General features: G+C 39.9%; 1 protein-coding gene across 1 annotated transcript; it reads left to right on the plus strand.

The window, feature by feature from the left end:
* The first annotated feature begins 361 nt into the window (after positions 1-361).
* Positions 362-21,413, plus strand: TOP2A (DNA topoisomerase II alpha). The gene is made up of 35 exons (XM_062595664.1): positions 362-394; positions 1,748-1,894; positions 2,095-2,185; positions 2,699-2,762; positions 3,309-3,454; positions 3,921-4,018; positions 4,372-4,584; positions 4,750-4,923; positions 5,123-5,224; positions 5,720-5,857; positions 6,022-6,160; positions 6,413-6,570; positions 6,996-7,121; positions 7,588-7,698; positions 7,792-7,897; positions 8,622-8,731; positions 9,517-9,609; positions 10,092-10,206; positions 10,525-10,646; positions 10,983-11,131; positions 11,804-12,035; positions 12,159-12,293; positions 12,429-12,629; positions 13,255-13,450; positions 14,734-14,825; positions 15,440-15,580; positions 15,667-15,750; positions 16,556-16,753; positions 17,692-17,797; positions 18,094-18,237; positions 18,654-18,804; positions 18,938-18,999; positions 19,337-19,462; positions 20,534-20,754; positions 21,097-21,413. The coding sequence occupies exons 1-35, from the start codon at positions 362-364 to the stop codon at positions 21,244-21,246; spliced, it is 4,674 nt and encodes a 1,557-aa protein (XP_062451648.1). The 3' UTR covers positions 21,247-21,413.
* The last annotated feature ends 919 nt before the right edge of the window (positions 21,414-22,332 follow it).

Raw genomic sequence — 22,332 nt, forward strand, 5'->3', positions numbered from 1 at the left:
CACGCCCGAGGCCGGGTCCCGTCACCCGGGCAACCGCGGCCCCGACGGCGTGCGCTAGGGACGCGGCCTCGCCGCCACCTCCCTCTTGCTCCTCTATTGGTCGAGATCGCTGCCCGTCATCCAGATGTCCCTTGTGAGTGGCGAGGTTTGAACGGATCCCGCCTCCCTCGCGGCCGGAGTGGCTGGTTTGAATGAGCGAGGAGGCTTGTGACTGGCGACGGGAGAGGGTGGGCGTGGCCCGTGGCCCCGCCTTCCCCCGGCGATTGGCGGGGCCGTTTCGGCGGGCTGAACGGAGGTTTGAAACGCGCCCCGGGCAGTTAACGGGCCGCCATCGCCGCTCGTCAGCGCCGCCGCCGCCGCCATGGAGCTCGAGGAGTCCCCGTCGCCCCTCCGAGTGCGTGCGGCCCCCATCCTCACGAGGGTTGCGGGATCCCCCATTCCCCTCGGACTCCTCTCGAGCCTCTCAGATCCCCCCGGGGCCATTCAGGTCCCAGATTCACCCCAATTCCCCGCAGGTCTCTTCCCCCCCCCCCAATTCCCCGCAGGTCTCTCCTCCCCCCCCACTTCCCCGCAGATCTCTTCCCCCCTCCCCAATTCCCCGCAGATCTCCTCCCTCCCCAATTCCCCGCAGATCTCCTCCCCCCCCCCACTTCCCCGCAGATCTCTTCCCCCCTCCCCAATTCCCCGCAGATCTCTCCCCCCTCCCCAATTCCCCGCAGGTCTCTCCTCCCCCCCCACTTCCCCGCAGATCTCTTCCCCCCTCCCCAATTCCCCGCAGATCTCCTCCCTCCCCAATTCCCCGCAGATCTCCTCCCCCCCCCACTTCCCCGCAGATCTCTTCCCCCCTCCCCAATTCCCCGCAGATCTCCTCCCTCCCCAATTCCCCGCAGATCTCCTCCCCCCCCCCACTTCTCCGCAGATCTCTTCCCCCCTCCCCAATTCCCCGCAGATCTCTTCCCCCCTCCCCAATTCCCCGCAGATCTCTTCCCCCCTCCCCAATTCCCCGCAGGTCTCTTCCCCCCCCTCCCCAATTCCCCGCAGGTCTCTCCCCTCCCCCCCAAATCCCCGCAGATCTCTTCCCCCTCCCCAAATCCCCGCAGATCTCTTCCCCCCTCCCCAAATCCCCGCAGATCTCTTCCCCCCTCCCCAAATCCCCGCAGATCTCTTCCCCCCTCCCCAAATCCCCGCAGATCTCTTCCCCCCTCCCCAAATCCCCGCAGATCTCTTCCCCCCTCCCCAATTCCCCGCAGGTCTCTTCCCCCCCTCCCCAATTCCCCGCAGATCTCTCCCCTCCCCCCCAATTCCCTGCAGGTCTCTCCCCCCCCAAATTCCCCGCAGATCTCTTCCCCTCCCCTCCAAATTCCCCGCAGGTCTCTCTCCCCTCCCCTCCAAATTCCCCGCAGGTCTCTCTCCCCCCCCCCCCCCAATTCCCCGCAGGTCTCTTCCTCCCCCCCAAATTCCCTGCAGGTCTCTCTCCCCTCCCCCCCAAATTCCCCGCAGGTCTCTTCCCCCTCCCCAATTCCCCGCAGATCTCTTCCTACCACCATCAGTTCCCTCCAGATCTCCCTCGGGGTCTCCTGCGCCAGATTCCTCCCCCTCATGTCGCCCCTCGGGATCCTCCCCCGAGCTCGCTGGTACCGTCTCAGGGTCCCCCACCGCCCCTGCCCCTCCCGGGGTCCCTGCCTGCCCATTGCCCGCGGGGCCGGTCCCCGCTCCGCTCACGGCCCTTGTCTCCCTCCCCGAGCAGCCCCTGGACGAGAACCCGCGGGTGCCTAAGGGCGACGGCGCCAAGAAGCGGCTCTCGGTAGAGCGGATCTACCAGAAGAAGACGCAGCTGGAGCACATCCTGCTCCGGCCCGACACCTACATCGGCTCCGTGGAGCTGGTGACCCAGGTGCGCCGGAGCAAGGGCGACCCCGGGGGCTAAGCAGCACCCGGCACGGGGGTGGGGGGCTAACGTGGCCCATCAGCTAATTAGGAACTGGTGCTGGGTGCCTCTGCCTTGCGCACTGATGGACGGGAACGTAACACGTAGGAAATCTGCAAAATACTTACGGATTTATGCTTTTTTTTTTTTTTTTTTTAACTTTTCAGCAAATGTGGGTTTTTGATGAGGATGTGGGCCTTAACTGCAGAGATGTAACCTATGTGCCTGGCTTGTACAAAATCTTTGATGAGATTCTAGGTGAGCCATGAGATATTTGTTGGGTCAGTGATTACCAAGGTTTTTTGTTTGTTTTGCTTTTTAAATTATTTCTGGGTATCTGTAAGAGAACCTTGAACTAAAATTAAGAACTTGGAAAATGTACCTTTATCTAGTTGCATTGTTGACCAAGTAATGCATAATCCGATGGAGAGAGTTCACAAAGTATATTGTTTGTTGACTGTGCTTCAAAATATTGGATACTAATGTTCTGCTTGGTCTTAATTTCCATTAGTGCTACTAAACTGTAAGCCATTCTTGGGATGATGACACTATATATCATAAAACTAATTTCATTCAGCCCAGATTCTCCCTTTTATATTATCCTGTAGTGCTCATCTCTATAACTTGCAAAATCTTTGCAAACCAGGATGATTATTAGTAGCATCTTCCCCTCAATTTGTGTGTTCATTCTACTGAAAGCACTTTATAGTTAATATTTTTTGTTGTGACTGAGAGCATAATATGCTAAAAATAACAATCTTTCCATTCTAGTCAATGCTGCAGACAACAAGCAGAGGGATAAAAACATGTCATGCATTAAAATTACAATTGATCCGTAAGTTTTGTTTCTTTTTTGTTCAGTGCCTTCCCAGCTCATGTGTGTTATGTTTTCTTCTTCAGATACTATTCTGTTAGGCTTGGTGTTAGGCATTAAAGGGCTCTCTGGAGAGGCCCATTCAAGTCAGACCAAATGCAACTCTTGGCTCCACAGTTGCCAACTTATGTAGTGCTACTGACTGATCACAAAAACCTTTCTCTCCATCTCTTAATGTTCATGTGTGAAATCATCACTTTTGGTTTTTTTTGCTTTTTTATTTTTTTCCACTGTGGTCATTTTCTCCTTTTCTTCTTCTCAATGTTTTTATTCTGTTATTGAGCATAGATAATTTTCATGCATAATTGTCCATGTTATAGGTGGTATCTGCAGATCTGAGGCTGAAGGATTTTTTTTGACTTGTCCACCCTCTGCTGGCTGTTTCTGCACTAGCTGAACAGAAATTTACTTTTTATGAAATGGTGGCCTTCTTCCAGAGATTATATATAGTATTTATTTCATAGCTCAGTAATTTGCAGCCTTAAATATGCATTTTCTTTTCTCCAGAGAGAATAACACAATCAGTGTATGGAACAATGGGAAAGGTATTCCAGTTGTTGAACACAAAGTGGAGAAAGTCTATGTGCCTGCTCTTATTTTTGGCCAGCTATTAACATCGAGCAACTATGATGATGATGAAAAGAAAGTCACAGGTAGGGAAGTCTCCAAATTATGTGCTAGTATTTTTGTGTGCCTTGATCAACTTAAATATGTGAACTGAATTATCTAGTGTGAGTGAGCAGTAGTTACTGGGTTTTGTCAAGACTGCTTGTTCTGAATAAAGGTGACACTAACTGGTCCCTTGCTGTTCTCCTTTTTAAGAAAAAGAAGGGATGTCATTGCAGCAAAAAAATGAGTTTCTTAGTGTATCAGAGGGAAGTCTTCCTGCTGTATTTTGTAATAAAACCGGTACAATCGTGGAGAGCAGGAATTCCCTTTGAACCCAAACTCCAATTAAATATGAGTTTGTAGTCACATACTAAGTTTGTAGGATATTGTCATTTAGAGTGAGTCATACTTTGACTGTGTTGAAGTGACTGAATTCGTGCTAGCGTGGAATTATTTTAAAGAGTTTTGAACAAATGTTGCAACGCAGGTTTGTTTGCATTACAATTTCAGGTGGCCGAAATGGTTATGGAGCCAAACTGTGCAACATATTTAGCACAAAATTTACAGTAGAAACTGCGTGTCGTGAATACAAAAAATTATTTAAGCAGGTATGGACACCTTATTCTGTTTTCTCATTTCAATAAGAAATTATTGAAATACTTGAGATTTTCAAATAAGAGCCTATATTTTTGTTCCAATTTAGGTGGTGTCTGCACGGTGCAAATTTGTATTTGTAGAATGACTATAATAACTTTAGGCCACAGCGACTGTACTGCTAATTTTGTTTCAAATAAATAATGAAATAAGCAGACATCAGAATCTAATTTTTAACCAATGATTTTATTTTTATTATTTGTAATCTCTTAATATATAAAACTTGTAAATTGTCTCTGTGGTTTTAAAAATTAAGCTAGTTGTTCATATTTGTTAAACATGTAACTCGCACAATTCCTTTTTCCAGACCTGGACAGACAACATGGGAAAGGCTGGTGAAATGAAACTGAAATATTTTGATGGAGAAGATTATACATGTATCACTTTCCAACCTGACCTGTCAAAGTTTAAAATGACAATTCTGGATAAAGACATTGTAGCTCTAATGTCTCGAAGAGCATATGATATTGCTGGATCCACAAAGGATGTCAAAGTTTTCCTAAATGGAAAGAGACTACCTGTGAGTGATCATTTAGAGGAAATAATACCTATAGTTCTCATGCTATTTAAACAATGAGGTTCAAGCAATGTATACATGTGGTGAAATGAAAATTTGTGTGAAGGATTATTTATAGTATTTATAGGCTCTGTTGTAAACAAATTCTCTGCTTTTATCCACGTGTAGGTAAAAGGATTCCGTAGCTACGTGGACCTCTATATAAAGGACAAAGTAGATGAAACTGGTAATACCCTTAAGGTTATCCATGAGGAACCAAATTCTCGGTGGGAAGTGTGTTTGACTTTAAGTGAAAAAGGCTTCCAGCAAGTTAGCTTTGTCAACAGCATTGCTACAACAAAGGTAATTCTTCTTTACCTTATTTACCTTATTTAGTCAAGTTAATGACTTATTCTTTATTAGTAGTTTTCTTAGGTATTTTCAAATCTATGTTAGTGAAAACAGTTAACTGCCTAAGGTGCGAAGACCATACTTAATTTTGAATAAAGATACATACCTTTGATGGAATCAGCTCAAGATCTTTGGCCCTTTTTTGCCTTAGGGTGGCAGACATGTTGATTACGTAGCTGACCAGATTGTGACTAAACTCATTGAAGTTGTGAAGAAGAAGAACAAAAACGGAGTTGGAGTGAAGCCTTTTCAGGTACAAACTCAATCTCTAATAGAAAACCTAACTCTAGCATTATTGGAAATTGTAGCTACAACTTGATGAATTATTACAACAGTCCAGCTTATAATCAGTATTTCTGTTATAAAAATAATATATATAAAATGTACTACTAATAGAAGCCTTGCATGTTCTATTTTAAACCAACTAACAATCTTCTCTTCCCTTAGCTGTTGTATTTGTAATCAGAACATCATAAATCAGTGCAGATGTGCTAAAAATATCAGGTGATATCTGGAGAAGAGCTGCTGATTTCTGAACATCCAAAATCATGTAGTATTGTTCATGAATGTCCATTAGCTGTCCTAAGTTCTGACAGTTTTGTTTAAATAGATATTTAGAAGAATTCAAAAAAAAATACAGTAATAATTGAATTAGTTCTCTTTTCAGTGTGATTCTGACAGGGAAATGTCAGAAGGCACTGTGAGATGAGCTTGTATAATTTGTAATAGTACCTGTATTTAACTACAGGTGAAGAACCACATGTGGATTTTTGTGAATGCTTTGATTGAAAACCCAACCTTTGACTCTCAGACTAAGGAGAACATGACTCTACAGGCAAAGAACTTTGGCTCAACGTGTAAACTGAGTGAAAAATTTATCAAGGGTGTAAGTACTGGTACACACAGATTTCAGTTCCAGATGTCCATAAAGCTGCATATTATGCTTAATATACTATTTATGAACCAATGTCAGTTTTAAAAAATGAGTATGTATTTTAAAATTTTGTCATAGTCGAGGTTTTTCTCACAACTGAATCTCTTGTATTACAGGCAGTCGGCTGTGGTATTGTTGAAAGTATCCTAAACTGGGTAAAATTTAAAGCTCAGACCCAGCTGAATAAGAAATGTTCAGCTGTGAAACACACTAAGATTAAGGGCATTCCTAAACTGGATGATGCCAATGATGCTGGTAAGTATTTCAAATCCCTTTCTAGCCAGTTTATTCAAAAACAGTTAAAAAGTGTTTGTTAGACAAATGAGAGAATCGTCTCCTAAAGAAAGTGAGAAAATTCTGTAATTACAGCTTACCCTCATTTTGCAGTCAGTCCTATGTGTAGTCTAACAAAACCTGTGTTAGAAGATACTTATTTGCATTCATTTTGTGAGCATACAAATTCTGATTGCATTATTTAAATAGAAAATTGACTTGTTTTTTTTTTAGGCAGCAAGAATTCTATAAACTGCACACTTATCCTGACTGAGGGAGACTCAGCCAAAACACTGGCTGTTTCTGGTCTAGGAGTGGTTGGTAGAGACAAATATGGAGTATTTCCTCTTCGCGGGAAAATACTCAATGTTCGAGAAGCTTCTCATAAACAGGTTAGTTGGGACATATTTATAGTCTGCATATTAGAAGACATGTCACCCTTTGTGTAATGCAATATGTTTTAACCAAGCCAATACAACTGGCCATCTGGAATACTGCAACTTGTAGTAATAGTATTCCAAGTATGTGAGGCTAGCCTTGCCTTCAGTATGACTTGCTGATTAAGTGGGAATATTGACCAAGTTCTATTCACTGTTTTGCCAGAAGAGACAGCATTTGTGTTGTGGACTAAAAATTGTTTGGAATGACATAGAATAATTTAAGCATTAGATTTCAGTTTAGAAATAATAAGTTCTAAACAGGAAAGGAATGTTGACAAGGCTAAGCACAATAAAGGAGATATATAGTGGATCATCTTGTATTTTTTTGAGCTGTAGTTTGTCTCGCAAATAACTTCATTCTGTGTGATCTTTTCTAGATTATGGAAAATGCCGAAATCAACAACCTCATCAAGATTGTGGGTTTACAATATAAAAAGAACTATGAAGATCACGAATCTTTAAAGAGTCTTCGCTATGGAAAGATTATGATTATGACAGATCAGGTTAGGCTTACTAAAATTCAAAATTGGGAGAGGAAGAAAAAGCAAAACTATACAGAAGAAAAAGGATACTACTTTTCTCCCACTGCTGCTGTTGTACCAAATTCTCTGTATTCGTCTGTTTTTATCATTCCATTTTTTTCAGTGGGTCATCCTAAATTTTCAGTCACAGAACATAACAGATAAGGTAGAGGGGGGAGCAGCATCGCCAAACTGCTAAATAATGCCTTTTCAGTCTTATAATAGATCTGGTATAATATCCTTGACTAGACCTCAGTAGCTTTTTGGACCAAAATTGTGCCTTTTCTGTTTCTCTTACCTTTCGCTAGTTAAAAGGCGGACTTGTATGATCACATCTTTGGAAGAGAATGTTAGTAGGGCTGATTATGATCACTTGCTATTAAGCTAACAATTGTCACATTCTATTATGTCCCTGATTAAAATATGCCTTTTAAAAAAAAAAAATCAGGATCAAGATGGTTCTCATATCAAAGGCTTGCTGATTAACTTCATCCATCATAACTGGCCATCTCTTCTAAGACATAACTTCTTGGAGGAATTTATTACTCCTATCATTAAGGTAAGGGCTGAGTGGATGGTAAAGTGAATGAGTAAACATCAGTTGATCCACATCTGCCTCTCACTGCACAAATACAACACTCATTCATTACAGGTCTCCAAAAACAAAGAAGAAATACCATTCTACAGCATTCCTGAATTTGAAGAATGGAAAAACAGTACACAGAATCACAATTCATGGAAAATCAAGTACTATAAAGGTCTGTAGAAAACCTAATAAGGTGGAGTTAATGATCCAGGTAAAGGCCATTTCATTCAGAGTTAGCCCCACTTGCACAAAGGCTTTTGAACCAGATGCTCTCTGAAAGTCTCTTCCAACTTAACTTATTCTGATTAACAAATGCATGTGACAAAGTTTAAAAGCTTTATGTATCAACACTGAGCATGTTTCAAAATAAGGAAACCATAACCTCTAACTGGAGGATCACTGCCTAGCTTCAATAAAATCTCTCAAAATAGAACTAAAATATTCTAGGTATGTGTTCTTTCAGCCCTCTTGGTCAAATATGTTTAGCTTTATGACAGTTTTCTTCTGCTATCCATAATACAGTCCATGAGTAATGATAGCATTGCAAGCTAAAGTACTTATTCCGATAAGCAAGTTGCCAACTGCCAATCAACAGCTGGATGATGATGAGCCTTTTTCCAGTTTGCAGTTAATAGTTCCAGACATCTATGGAAGTCTCAGGCAAAATCCAAAAGTACAGGATGCAACTGTTTGCTTTCCTTGCTTGCCTTTAGTTCTTGTGCTTTTTGTGATACCTTACTTCTCATTTTGAAGTAATTTTAGGGTTTTCAATAAAATCATACTGTTTTAACATTTCACATGACGTATCACAAAAAATAGACGTAACAAAACATTTGTTTAAACTGAAACTTAATTTGAGCGGAAGTGATTAGGATTAACTTGTATTGTCTTTGCAGGTTTGGGTACCAGCACATCGAAGGAGGCTAAAGAATACTTTGCAGATATGGCAAAACATCGAATTGGCTTCAAATATTCTGGTCCTGAGGATGATGCTGCAATCACCCTGGTAACTAAGAATACTAGATTTAATTGCTGACTTACTACCTTTGCTATTCTACTGCTTAGTGCTGTGTGTATTCTCTTAAAATGCTCTTAGAGGCCTTTGGGCTTGAGACAATCACTTTGTTACCAAGGCTACAGCTTTAGACTAACCAGTAGAACCAAATTGTCCGCAGACCTCAGGCCAAGAGCACCCTTTTAATTATGGCTTTTAAATACAGCCAGAACAAACTAATCACTACAAACCTATTGACATTTTCAGATGTAATGGTAAATATTCCTTTAACATTTTTCTGCATGTTATGATGCGGTTTTTTTCTAAGCCAGAACCCCCCTGCCTTTTGTGTCTCAGGTTTTCTTACTGTTTTCTTGTAAAACAATCCACCAATGGTTTAAAACAGCTCTTGCTTCAGTGAGCTTCATCTTAAGTAGTTGTTGACTCTTAAGTATTCTTCTGAGTTATCAGCCAATGCCAAAACCAAGATTTTCCCCAAGATGTTAACTACACTAACAGAGAAATTTGCTTTGTTTTTTTGTTATTCTGTAAAAGATTCATAAAGCTAAGCCTAACCATCATCTCTCCTAAAGACTGGTGGATATTATGCTCTTATTTTTAATACTTTTAGCTCCAACAACCTATTACTGTACTTATTAGGCTGTTAAGCTAACTTGTTTATCGCATTATTCCCCAGTTTAAACTACTGCTTTATGCTTTCCTCTTCTCAAGAGGTCCAATAGGGCACACTACAGAATGTACTAGAATTAGTTACTTTTCATTTGCATAACGTATAGGCCTTCAGCAAGAAGAAGGTAGAAGAGCGAAAGGAATGGCTGACTAATTTCATGGAGGATAGAAGACAGCGGAAGCTGCGTGGCTTGCCAGAGGTAAAAGGTTTAAATATATGAAGGAATCTGGTTTCTTTTCACTCCCTGGGGCTGTTCTCAGTTTCATTCTGGCATGGTAGAGCTGCACATGCCTTATGGTCTAGCTGCACTAGATTATGGGACACTTACAATGTTTCAAGACTTTGCAAAGCAGCCTCTTGTGTCATCTCATTAGTGCAGCCCTCAGTGTCAGTTGTCCAGTGATTATTTTGATTTTTAGCTCTTATCTTTCAAATTACTTTATTAAGAGGGAAATGATAACTTGAACAGGACTGAATGAAGTAAAACGTAATTTCCCTATAAAACAGGCCAGTATTACAGGAAGCAATGTTTCATTTTTCCATGCTGAGAATACCAGTGTTTGAGCTGTGTTTAGCTAGTCTTAAATTAACTTCCGTTTTGGCAAAACCAGACAAATATGAGCTAATAAAAAAAATAGACCTTTATTAAAATTAAGGCATACTTAAACCTATTTTTCTTAGGACTACTTATATGGGAAAAGTAGTAACTGGCTGACATACAATGACTTCATCAACAAGGAGTTAGTCCTGTTCTCAAATGCTGATAATGAAAGATCAATCCCATCTCTGGTTGATGGTAAGCAATTTCAAGTTAGTGACTCTGTAAATGGATGTTTGCATGTTATATTGTCAGAATCAGGGCAACCTGCTGGGTTTTCAGGGTCAGTGTTCTAAGGTCCATTTTCTGTTCTCCAAGGTGGTTGGTTTTTTGTTTTGTTTTTTAATCTTTGGACTAAATGTCTTGTCTGTTCTGTGGCATGTAGTTGCAAGTACACAAATCTCATGGTGCTGACTCTAGGTGTGTATGTAGTTCTTAGACTCTTTAGAAAGCAGAAGCTAAGTGAAATATTTTATGTTGTAATTGCAAGGTCACTTTTTTCTTTTTTTCATACAGGTTTGAAGCCAGGTCAAAGAAAAGTTCTGTTCACATGTTTCAAAAGAAATGATAAGCGAGAGGTGAAGGTTGCTCAACTGGCTGGTTCTGTAGCTGAGATGTCCTCATACCATCATGGTGAAGTAAGAATCTAATCCGGTTGTGCAAAATGCTTAAAAAAATAAAATAAAAATCTTCTGTTGCCCCAGCAGTTAAGGTGCTTCTAACTCAGGGTTAGATGTTTGCACATGAACTCCAAACTTAATGTGTTGACTAAAAGGAACCCAGTACTTTTACTCTTTCTGTCAATAGTTCAGTAAATTGATGGATTTGGTAGTAATAACCCAATACGCTTTCAGTGAGAGTTTCCTCCAGTATTTTAAGAGCTTATCCTTCATATCAATTTTGTTCTTGATGTGAATTCTACTTTTTTTGCAAATAATTCTGCATTCTTAACTTTGGACCTTACTTCATTGCAGGCATCACTGATGATGACTATCATTAACTTAGCTCAGAACTTTGTGGGCAGCAACAACCTCAACTTGCTACAGCCTATTGGACAGTTTGGCACAAGGCTGCATGGTGGGAAAGACTCCGCCAGCCCTCGATACATCTTTACAATGCTCAGGTAAGTATTAGCACATTACAGTCTGATAGCACTTAAAATGAAAAAATATTTTTTTCTCTTTAAAGCTATAAATATTTGGACAACCTATGTCACTGCTACTTTGAATATTCAAGTGAGATTTGGATTCTCAGTTCAAATGTGTGAACTTTTGCTGTTGCCTTCCCACAGAACAGAACGCAGTAGCAGAGCAAATGGGAACAGAAGCAAAAACAAAGGGGGAGATTTGGGTAGGATAAGAAAAAATGAGCTTGAGTAGGAAAGTTGAGTTCTAGTATATTAAAATATAGTCCTTAGTCTCCGTGGCTGGCCTGATAGTCACACAGATTGTACCTGATCAGATCTGTTCCATGCGCACATGTGTGATTGTTGTACTAGGGCAAAGAATACAAAGGATTGTAATCTTTCTGGACATTAAGCATCTGATTTACATAATTAAAGTATGTGCTTAAGATCCGATATAGACAATAGAACGTGTAGAGTTTGGTTAGACTGCTTAAGACACTTCTATTTTGATTGTTACTCCAGAAGCCTAGATTCCTAACATAGACACCCAGGCTGCATGGCTGAGGTTGGTTGATATGAATATCCCAAATTTCTGTGTTCTGTCTGGGTTCAAAGGCTCTTTTACAAGAGTAGCAAGAATTTGGACTTACGTTTTCTCTTTGATTCTAGCCCGCTAGCACGGTTGCTGTTTCCGCCAATGGATGACAATATCCTGAGATTTCTATATGATGACAATCAACGTGTGGAGCCAGAATGGTATATCCCCATCATCCCAATGGTGCTGATAAATGGAGCAGAAGGGATTGGTACTGGCTGGTCCTGTAAGATCCCCAACTTTGATATCAGAGAAGTTGTGAATAATATTCGTCGACTAATGGATGGAGAAGAACCCTTGCCAATGGTAAATAATGTATTCAAAAAAAAAGTTTCATTTATTAGTCTGTTCAGTATATCCTGGAGCACTTGATGCTTATACTTTTAAGCACTTACGTGAACAGTGAATCCAGTGTTCTTTTCTACTTAGCTTCCTAGCTATAAGAATTTCAAAGGCACAATAGATGAGCTGGGACCAAATCAGTATGTGATAAGTGGTGAAGTGTCTATCCTTGATTCTACAACAATTGAGATCTCTGAGCTGCCTGTCAGAACATGGACACAGGTAATAAATGCTGAATTTGCCCTATGAATGTATAGTTTGTCCTATAAAGTAAGAAGTGGTGGTTAGTGTTTTCATTTAGAGATAGGGCTTTCATTTCCTTGGGAAACATGAGTCTGACTTTGATTCTTTTCTCAGACTTACAAAGAGCAAGTTCTGGAGCCAATGTTAAGTGGTACTGAGAAGACACCCCCACTGATCACAGACTATAAAGAATATCACACAGACACCACGGTGAAGTTTATAGTGAAGATGAGTGAAGAGAAACTAGCTGAAGCTGAAACAGTGGGGCTGCATAAGGTCTTCAAACTCCAAACAAATTTGACATGCAACTCCATGGTATGTAACAAATTTTGCTACAGAAAGTTCTTGTTTTAACTGAAAGTCCCATGTTCAACTCAGATATTTTTCATTAGGTGTGAAAGACTGCATGGACAACTGCAATTGCTGGATATAAATAACAAAAATGCTCGTGTGAAGTAACATATTCACTTTCATTTTCTACTGTTACGGATTTTAAATCAACTTTCTAAATATGCCTTTAAAAGATTGAGACAGGCTTAGGTATGGCCACAGAACAGTACGGCTTTGCTAGCATGAGTAGAAGTTATGTGAAGTCACACAGTCTGTGGAGACCCTCGTGACAAGGATATTGACATTGAATGTCTGGATCTTGACAGTATAGAGTGTGTTGGGTGTTACGCAACACAGTGTTTTAAGATTCAAGTAACCTTAGCCCCAGTGTTTCCAAGAACTTTGAAATTCTAAAATCATCTCTGCTGCTGTGCTTGCAAACTGAAGTCATTTTTGAAGTGGCGCGAAGGTTATGTACTTTGTTAGATAATAAGTCAACTGTACTGTTCCATCTGTGTCTTGTACCTAATTTTCAGTGTGGTGGTTTTTATTTATTTATTTTTTTTTTTGAAGAGTTGTATAATTGTAGCACCTATGCTCTTTTGTGCAGGTTCTTTTTGACCATGTTGGCTTTCTCAAGAAGTATGAGTCTCCTCAGGATATTCTAAAAGAGTTCTTTGAACTCAGACTCCGATATTACAGTTTGAGGAAAGAATGGATTATTGGAATGTTAGGTGCCGACTGTGCAAAACTGAACAACCAGGCTCGTTTCATCTTGGAGAAAATAGATGGCAAAATTGTGATTGGTATGTATTGTTTTCAGTTGTGAAATTGGTTTATGAAATTGGGAGAATGACCAGGTGCTCCTTTCAGTTCTGTCAGCGCCCACTCAGCCCCAAGCTGGTTCTTAACAAGCCACACCAGAGCTTATCTTTCTGTTCTAGCGACATGTAAGAGGAAAATGCTTCACAAAGTATCCTTGGTCTATACAGCATTATGCACGCATTCATTCAAATAGGATACTCATACAACCTTCCTACTGTGTTTGACACTATTTTGAGAATAAAAATATTTTTAAAATAGTTCAGCATAAATTCCTTTCTGACTCAATAGAAATAAAAATTAAGTATTGATGGGGTAATATTTTCTGTTTAAATGCATAATTCTTAAGAATCCATATCTCTTCTGTGCTATAATTTTGAACCTCTGCAAAATATTCTGAATTATTCTTTCAGTGGGTTTGGTCTTCAGACTTAGAAGATACTCGACTTATCAACATATGAGAATCATGAGCTAGAGAAAGAAACAGATCTTTGTTCTCAGCATTCCAACTTTTCAATCATTTTTTCCACCTCAGTCTGAAAGGCAGCCTGTATTTCACTTGTGTTCATGGAGGATACAGCTAGATAAAGTGTCATAAGATGCTCTGTGGTTTGTGTCTGAAGGCAGCCCAATGATCCTAACAGTCTGTGTCTGTTTGATTTGGCTCTGAAAGAGAAATAATTCCCTTGAAATGAACTTTTTAATGAGCTGTTCCAAGACTGACAAACCTGATTTCATTCATATTTTTTTCTCATAGTTGATTGCTCTTGCAATCTTAAAAAGGAGCAAACTCAATTTCCATTGGTTGGGGCATTTGCAGTGTGTTTTGCCCAGGTGATGTCTAATAAGGTTCAAGCTTAAGACATAGTTTTTATATGAGCGCTATTGGAAAGTTTTTGCCTCCACCAGGCTGCCTGTTATCACAAAACCTTTCTGATAGTTTTTGAACTTGGAAAAAAAATTACTTAAGGCAAGGGAAACGTATACATGGAAATGAAGAAGAACGATATTTAAAGTGCTGTGACAGATGTTCTTGACAGGTGTAGAAGCAGTGCTGAGCTGACAAGCAACCTGTTAAGTAGGACCTTTTGATGTAATTTCAGGCTCTTTTATGTGTCCCACCTCTAATGAGGAAAGTGTATTTCACAGAGGCCTATAGGATGCTGAGCTGTTATAACCATAGGATACAAAATTTAAAGCTCGCCTGCCGTTCCTAACAGTGATTGTACTAGTCAGTAAATGACAATACTGAAACTTCTGTTTACAGAAAACAAACCCAAGAAGGAGCTGATTCAAGTCCTTATTCAGAGAGGGTATGAATCGGATCCAGTGAAGGCTTGGAAGGAATTGCAAAACAAGGTAATACTTCAGTCATTCTCTCTGAATAAATCTTATGTAGTCCCTATCTCTAAAGTTTCAGTACTTATTGGAAGAAGCTGAAGTTGCCTTCTCATTTGAAGGACTGAAGAGCTTGTGTGCTGGTAGGTCTGTAAGTAGAGACATACAACCAGTAAAATTTCAGTATCTTTTCAGAAGATGTTGAGACCTGGTCATTGTTTTTTGAGTATATGAGGGATCAAATCCTTCTGAAACTTCTACCACAGCGTTTCTGCTGTTTCTTAAGGATTTTGTTCCTGTGAGTCAGAGCTGTCAAAAATATTGCAAGGAAGATGCGGCTGTTTTAAGTAGAATTTGGACTATTAAGACAGATTCTAAGATCTCACAGATTGTATTTGAGAAGCCAGAGCAAGTAGAGCGAAAGTCATGGCAGAACTGTTTTTGCAGATGGAGTCCCCTATGTGGAAAACATCTGAAGCTTTTAAGAAGCATAATTTCATCTTTGAGCTGTCCTGGAAGAGCCTAAGACACCACAAGTATACGGAGTACCTGTGATGAATACAAACAGAATCAGCAGCCCAAGTATTCTATATAGATGCATTTGTTTACAGTGTTTGTTTTAAATCCACATTCAGGAAGAAGAAGAAGAAGAGGATGAGAGTGATAAAGAATCAGCTCCAACTGCTGGACCAGACTTCAACTATCTACTGAACATGCCCCTCTGGTATCTGACTAAAGAAAAGAAAGATGAGCTCTGTAAGCAGAGAGATAGCAAAGTATGTTTTTTCCTTTTCCTATAAAAGTATTTAAGAAGCCATATTAAAATACGTGACTAATGATTTTCAACTATCATTTGCTTTAGGAAAAGGAGCTGGAAAACCTTAAGTGCAAGAGTTCCTCTGATCTATGGAAGGAAGATCTTGCTGCCTTCATTGAGGAACTTGATGTACGTAGATGTTCAGTGCAGATGACTGACTCCCTGGGCTTGCAGTCTCATTTACAAGCTCTTTATTGACTTTTTTTTGCCATTATGAGGAAACTAGAGATGATAACTTGAATGTCTTGTATGAATTGCACTTTTTTTAGGAGAACCGAAAGCTTTCTTCATCTTCCTAGGCTGGATAGGATTACCAATGCTCTGGGGCAGGGAGTCAAACCACTAAGGTGGCTCTTGGAATGAGACTCAATTAAGAGTCTAGTGAAGAGGAGATTTAGGTTGACTAAGAGAAGACCGGTACTGAGTTACAGTATAAGATCTAGTTCAAAGGTTTTTGGACACTGAAGGAGGTGAGGGGAGGACCTAGCCTTTACTGAACAGAACTCAAATAGTGGGCAGATGTCTGTGCACAGGTATAGAATCATAGAATGGTAAGGTTGGAAGGGACCTCTGGAGGTCGTCTAGTCCAACCTTCAGTGTAGCCCATGTGGGGATTGAACCCATGACCTTGGCATTAGCAGCACCACACTCTAACTAACTGAGCTAAACCTGTCCCCCCATAAACTGGTCACTGCTCGTGTCTGTTCCTCTTTCCCAAGTAGCTAAACTATAGCTCTGGTTGGAATCATTCCTTGAAAATGTGCAAATCCATAGCAGACTGGGAAGCTTCACTTAATCCGATGTTAGGAAATATATCAGCAAGTTTAGAGTGATTTACTGTAAGGACTGTGATTTCCTTCCCCCAGCTCCCCCCTCCAGTAGTACCTTTATTTTGTGTTCTTACAACTGTATTGTTTTACATTCACCTCTGCAGGCAGTGGAAGCCAGACAACTTCAGGATGAAATGGTAGGGTTAACTGGTAAACCTTTAAAAGCAAAAGGAGGGAAAGCAAAGGTGAAGAAGATGCAACTGACAGAAATAATGCCATCACCTCATGGCGTAAGGGTTGTTCCTCGGATAACTGCAGAGATGAAGGCAGAGGCAGAGAAGAAGACTAAAAAGAAGATGAAGGTAAAAACAAAACAAAAAATCCCTCCAAACACTTAATCTTTTATTACTTCCTTTTTAATTCAGACAGCCCTAAAGAACTGCTAATTCTTGGTAGCAGAAGGTGTGCTAATGAAGCAGCTTTATTCTGCTTTCTGGGAGAGGGAGAGAATCTGAGGACATGGGAGACCTGGGAAATGGATGTTTCTCAGAGTAAATAAAGGAGAAACAGAATTACTATTGTAACAGGAGGTGGCTTAGAGTGGGATCTTCTTTTGGCAAGAACGTACATCTCTGGCATAGACATGGGTTGATAGCTCAGAAATGAAAAAGCAGATGCATGCAAGATATTTCTAGGTGTCCTGGGGATTTTATAAATCCTCTACCAGGCAGGAAGTATGACTAGTAAATTCACTTCTTTAGAACAGCGTTTGCATTTCCAGTAATGCTTTTAGTCACTTAATGCAATTATTGTTCTTGATATTAAGGAAATAAAGACATAACTCTTATAGGACTACTTGAAATTATATTATTCAGCCATTTGTGATTTAGAAAATTAAAATATCACTCACCTTTTCTGACCTGTAAGCCAGAAATACTCCGCCTTTTCTACAGAGGGCTCCATCAGTTTTTCCATATAACATGCCCTGTTTTTTTTAACCCACCCTGTTCAATTCTGCATCCTCAACACACCCTGCCATTGGCTCACAAACACTCTCATTAGGTGTGGGGACAAAAAGTCTATTTTTGTTAATGCGGGATGCTACATTTTAAGTTGCCTACTCTGGAGATTGATCATGTTGAATTTACTTGTTTGTAATCAGTTTTACATAAATTCTGGTTTCTTGTATGAAAGCTGTAAGAATACATCTAAAATAAGCATCTTGCTTCTATATTGCTCTCTATTTGCTTCTTCTAGTTGTATTAAATAGCTAGTTATCTGATCTCTGTTGTATCTTTAGAGTGAAAAAAATGAGTCTGACGAGAATCAAGAAGGAAACTTGTCAGGAGATAAAGAATCTTCAAGCCTTAAACAAAGATTAGCACAGAAGGTTAATACTGAGAGAGGTAAATAGTTTTGTGTGTTATTCCATCAATGGAAAACGAGGGGAGGTGCTGTAAGTTTGGTTATCTGACTGCTTCCTGATGTGGCAAGTGACATCTGGAATCAGTATTTTGGAAAAACTAGGTGAGAGATCTACAACGTGATTCTGAATAAAGGCAAACTGGAGGCGTGGTTACTAATTCCCTTCAATATTTAAACAAGAAGGCTATGAATTTAGTGATGTATCCTAAGTTGAGCTTGGATTACTGAGTACATGGAATGCATTTGCTGATGCATCCTGCTTCTCATTATTTTTCAGGTACTAAGAGACAGGCTACTTTACCATTTAAACCAGTAAGGAAAACGAAGAAACGAAACCCTTGGTCTGACTCAGGGTCTGATTCAGAGTCTGATGACATTGAAGTGGCTCCTAGAAGAGAGAGAGTGGTTCGCCAAGCAGCAGGTGAGTGATGACACAAATGCAAAAGAGGAAGGAGCAGTCTGTGGAGGAGAAAATCAAATAGACCATTTAGCTCCATACTCTGAGATCTCAGCCAGAAATCATTTGTAAGCAGTTTATCTATTTTACTATATGTAACAACTAAGAATTTCCTACCGTGTGAGCTGATTTGCAAAATGATCTGTCGAGGAAAAACATGAGTAACCAGAGAAATAAGGTTATTGATTTTAATTACACGGTATCTAAAAAAATGAAATGTGGTGTTGGCAAGTGAGCCTTGAACACACCTGTGACTCGGAGTTTTCTCACTTTCACTCTCAGTATCTGCTAGTTTTTTATTCACATGTTTAGTTTTTAATAACTGCAGCTAAAATATTGAAAAGGAAACTGAGCTGCATGTATTTGTGTAATTTCATTAGCCAAAATCAAACCCATGATCAATTCGGACTCAGATGAAGATCTCTCAGGCTCAGATGAAGAGTTTGAATTTCAGGGGAAGAATGAAGCTAACTTTGACTCAGATATAAGCTTTGAAGAAAAACCTGCTCCAAAGCCCAGAGTTGCTCCAAAGTGAGTATTTCTCCATCTAGTCATTGGAAATAAATTGTTCACCTTGTTTGAGTGTTATATAGAAATGTCCTTTCTCATTGCAACTATTCAGTGCATCATAAGCTGAAGAAATACTTGGGATTTTGTGTTCTAGGAAAACTACTGAAAAAGCAGCCAAAGCTTCCAAGCCACAACCTGTGCAAAGTGCTATCTCTGGTAAGGATAAGACCTTCTAGACCTTGTTGGTTTTCCTAAAATTCCAAGAAATAAGCTGGACTTTCTGATAAGTGCTTAACACTGACAAAGGCAGATGTTACAATCGCAACTGGACATTTTGCAAAGAAACCTTGATGGTGGGGTGCAAGCTTGTTTCACTTCATCTTGGTTTTTGTCTGATTCTATCTTGAATCGTATTCATGATTAATCCAGTTTTGATAGTTGTTCTGCTTTATTAAAAATTACTCAAAATTATTTCTTTCTGCTTTGATGTTTATAGCCAGATAGCATTAATAATTTAACTATTTCAAACTTGCTTTCTACTCTCTTTACTCAGCTCAAGTCCAAGATGTTGACAATGAAAATGTAAGCCAAGCTCCTACAGCTCCTTCTGTCTCTGTGCCTCGCGGTAAAGTGGCACCTAAAAAACCTGCTGCAGTTAAGAAGGCCAGTGCAACAAAGGGTAAGGTGAAGCTAGTTTTTCCAAGTTTTATAAAGTCTTTTGAAGACTGCTTTTAGATAATCACTATTCCTGCAGGGAAACAAAATCTGAATGTTTTTAAATCTGAATGTTTTTGCTAGCTATTTAGAGACTTGAGTAACCTGAGTTTTAATTTCAGAAAAGAGATGAGGTTTGTGGCAAAGGCTGTCTAACTGCTTGAAGAAGCTTGTTTCTAAACATATGTTCTAGTTCATCTGAGACATTATTCAAGGCAGTGAATTTTAAATTGTGAGTAGGAAAAGGGAATGCTTCCTATAGTGCTATGTAATACATGGCAAAACTCATTTAAATGGGATTTCTGTATTATAGTGGTAGCTCAGTGGTAGCTTTCCTCCCCAAAAGAAGAAAAAATTCTATGGGATGGCTTGATCTATTTAGTGTTAATTTGAACTCATAAATCTAAGGCATTTGACTCGGATTGTTTTTTTAACCTTAACAGCCCAGAGTCTTTGTCAAACTTCAAAAGCTGTTTGGCTGGTTTTATGTATTCCATCACTATATGTTATACTTCTTTACTGCTGGGGTGAATGTTACTTTACAGTAAAATAGCTACTTTTTCCACTTCTAAATTCTGGGAAAGCCTGTTGTGGTTTATAAAAGGTTTGTTCACTTCAGCTTAGTTTGGAGAGACGCTTCAAGAAGCTGCTAAAAATATGTCAAAATGTAGGTAAGAAAGAATTCAAAAATTAAGTTGTTTAGTATAGATGGTAAATTCATTCTCTGTGCTAAAGTTCGGAAGATAAAAGATTGGTTACATGGCCTTAAGATTTCAGAATGTTTCAATCTGAAATAGCCTGTAAATTGCTTAATTTGATCTTCAAAACTAAACGGAACTAAGCAGATAAATAAGTTGATTTCTAGTAATCTTTGTAATCTTAGTAAGTAACTCTCTTTAGAAATTCATGTTGTAAAATGAGATGACCTGTGTGGTGACCTCACAGTATACTGCAGAGCCATGTTTGTGTTGGAAGTAAGATCTGTGAATGAAAAAAGACAGCAAAACACAGGTTTAAATACAGAGTTCTATTTCAGGTAGCCAGCCATCTATCATGGATATTCTAGCCAAGAAAAAAGCTGCACCAAAATCCAACGAGACTGCTTCGAAGGAGAGATCCTTAGATACTAATACTGAAACAGTGGTTCCCAAGAAGCCTGGCCCAACCAAGGGGCGAAAAGTTACAAAAAGACTGCCAAGCTTTTCAGATTCGGATTCAGATTTTGGGTCGAAGCCTTCCAAATCAGTTGCAGCTAAGGTTTGTACTCTGCCGCACATTATAGCCAAGCAGTCATGTTTTTGACATTAATTTTGGGCAGCACAGGACCTTTGAGGGGAAGGAACAGACCAAAATATGTGTTACAAGTTATTTTGGCAGAAAAGGTGGCAGAAGTGGAATGTCCTGTTTGACAGCCATTTTTGTTGAATATAGAGAAGATGGGTGAGAGGGTGGTAGGGCATGTGTGCTCATCCCGGGTTGTACGTGTGATCTAATCAGTGTGAACAGCCTTACTATTGATACAGAGGTGAGTTTTATGTTGAATGTTGCCTGTTTATGCTCCAATTCGCTATTCATTTCTTGACTATGCTTTTCCTCTAGAAATCCAAGCTGGAAGACGATGATAGCTATTCTGTTGATTTAACGGCTGATGTGGACAGTGTTGCAGTGATTAAGCCCCGAACAAGGCCTGGAAATCTAAAAAAACCTGTGAAATACTTGGAGGAGTCTGATGAAGATGACATATTTTGAATTTTAAAGATTTTAAACCGCTGATCCAGATTGATCTATAAATTTGCTTTGGACAGAGCTCTCGGCAGGCTCTCACCAAAGAACTACATCTCAGATCAGAACATCTTTTTACTGAATTAAGCTTGTCCACAAATGTTTGATACAAGTGAATACAGCTCTAATTTTCTTTGGTTTTAAATAATTTAAATTCATTTAAACAAGAATACCCTTCCCCCTTTCTTGTGAACCATGGAACAACAACATGCCCAGCTAGTATTCGTGAGCTTCCCTCTTGTCCATTAGCTAGCTGGAGGTCCTGGTAATTCTTTTGACTCTTAATGGTCATTTTAATATCAGAGCAGACTTTTATCATTCCTATAAAATACCTTCTCGTATCAATCCCCTCCTCTTTAGATACACTTTTTTAAATTGCACAACCACAGAGGTTTAACATGTGAGATGTAAGGCATGTAAAACTCCATACTAGTGTTTTTCTCTACTCTTTCACAGTCTTTTATGTCTGTGCAAGCCACTGTTGCTCGATTTCTGTCATGTTGAGTTTTAGCCTTTGGTTTTTAAAGTCAGATCTGGTAATGAAGGTTTGTGCAGACTTGTCTCCACACTGTACTCAGTGTTGGCAGTTTTATCTTCTGTCTTACTGCCCGGAAACCCCATGTTCAGCCCAGAGGTCCTCCTCAGGTAATAGGTGCTTGACTGCAAAATACTTTGTACCATTAAAGAAGTAAATGGACATTTTTGAGCTTAGTGCCTGAGGTGCCATCTGAGTGAAACTGGCTGTTATTGAGGAGGGGACTCCAGCATCAGGCTGGACAGAGATTCTTCATCCCAGCAAAGGAGACGCAAAGGAACTTTGATCTGTAGGAACTCAAAAGCAAGCAGGTAGATTATTCCAATGCACGTATTGGAAAGCAGCAGGTTCTCCTGGGTTGGGCTCCTCTGCTGCCATACTTTGCACTAGAAAATGCTGTTCCACAGAATAGCTACTCGGCAGCATGCAGTTCCTCATGCCAGTTCATGCTTCAAAATCAGAACATGTTTGTTCTTGGGGACAGAGAGTGACTTCCCCTTCTACATGCTGAGCTGCAC

The sequence above is a fragment of the Rhea pennata genome, chromosome 26 (assembly GCF_028389875.1).
Source record: "Rhea pennata isolate bPtePen1 chromosome 26, bPtePen1.pri, whole genome shotgun sequence".
Taxonomy (NCBI): domain Eukaryota; kingdom Metazoa; phylum Chordata; class Aves; order Rheiformes; family Rheidae; genus Rhea; species Rhea pennata.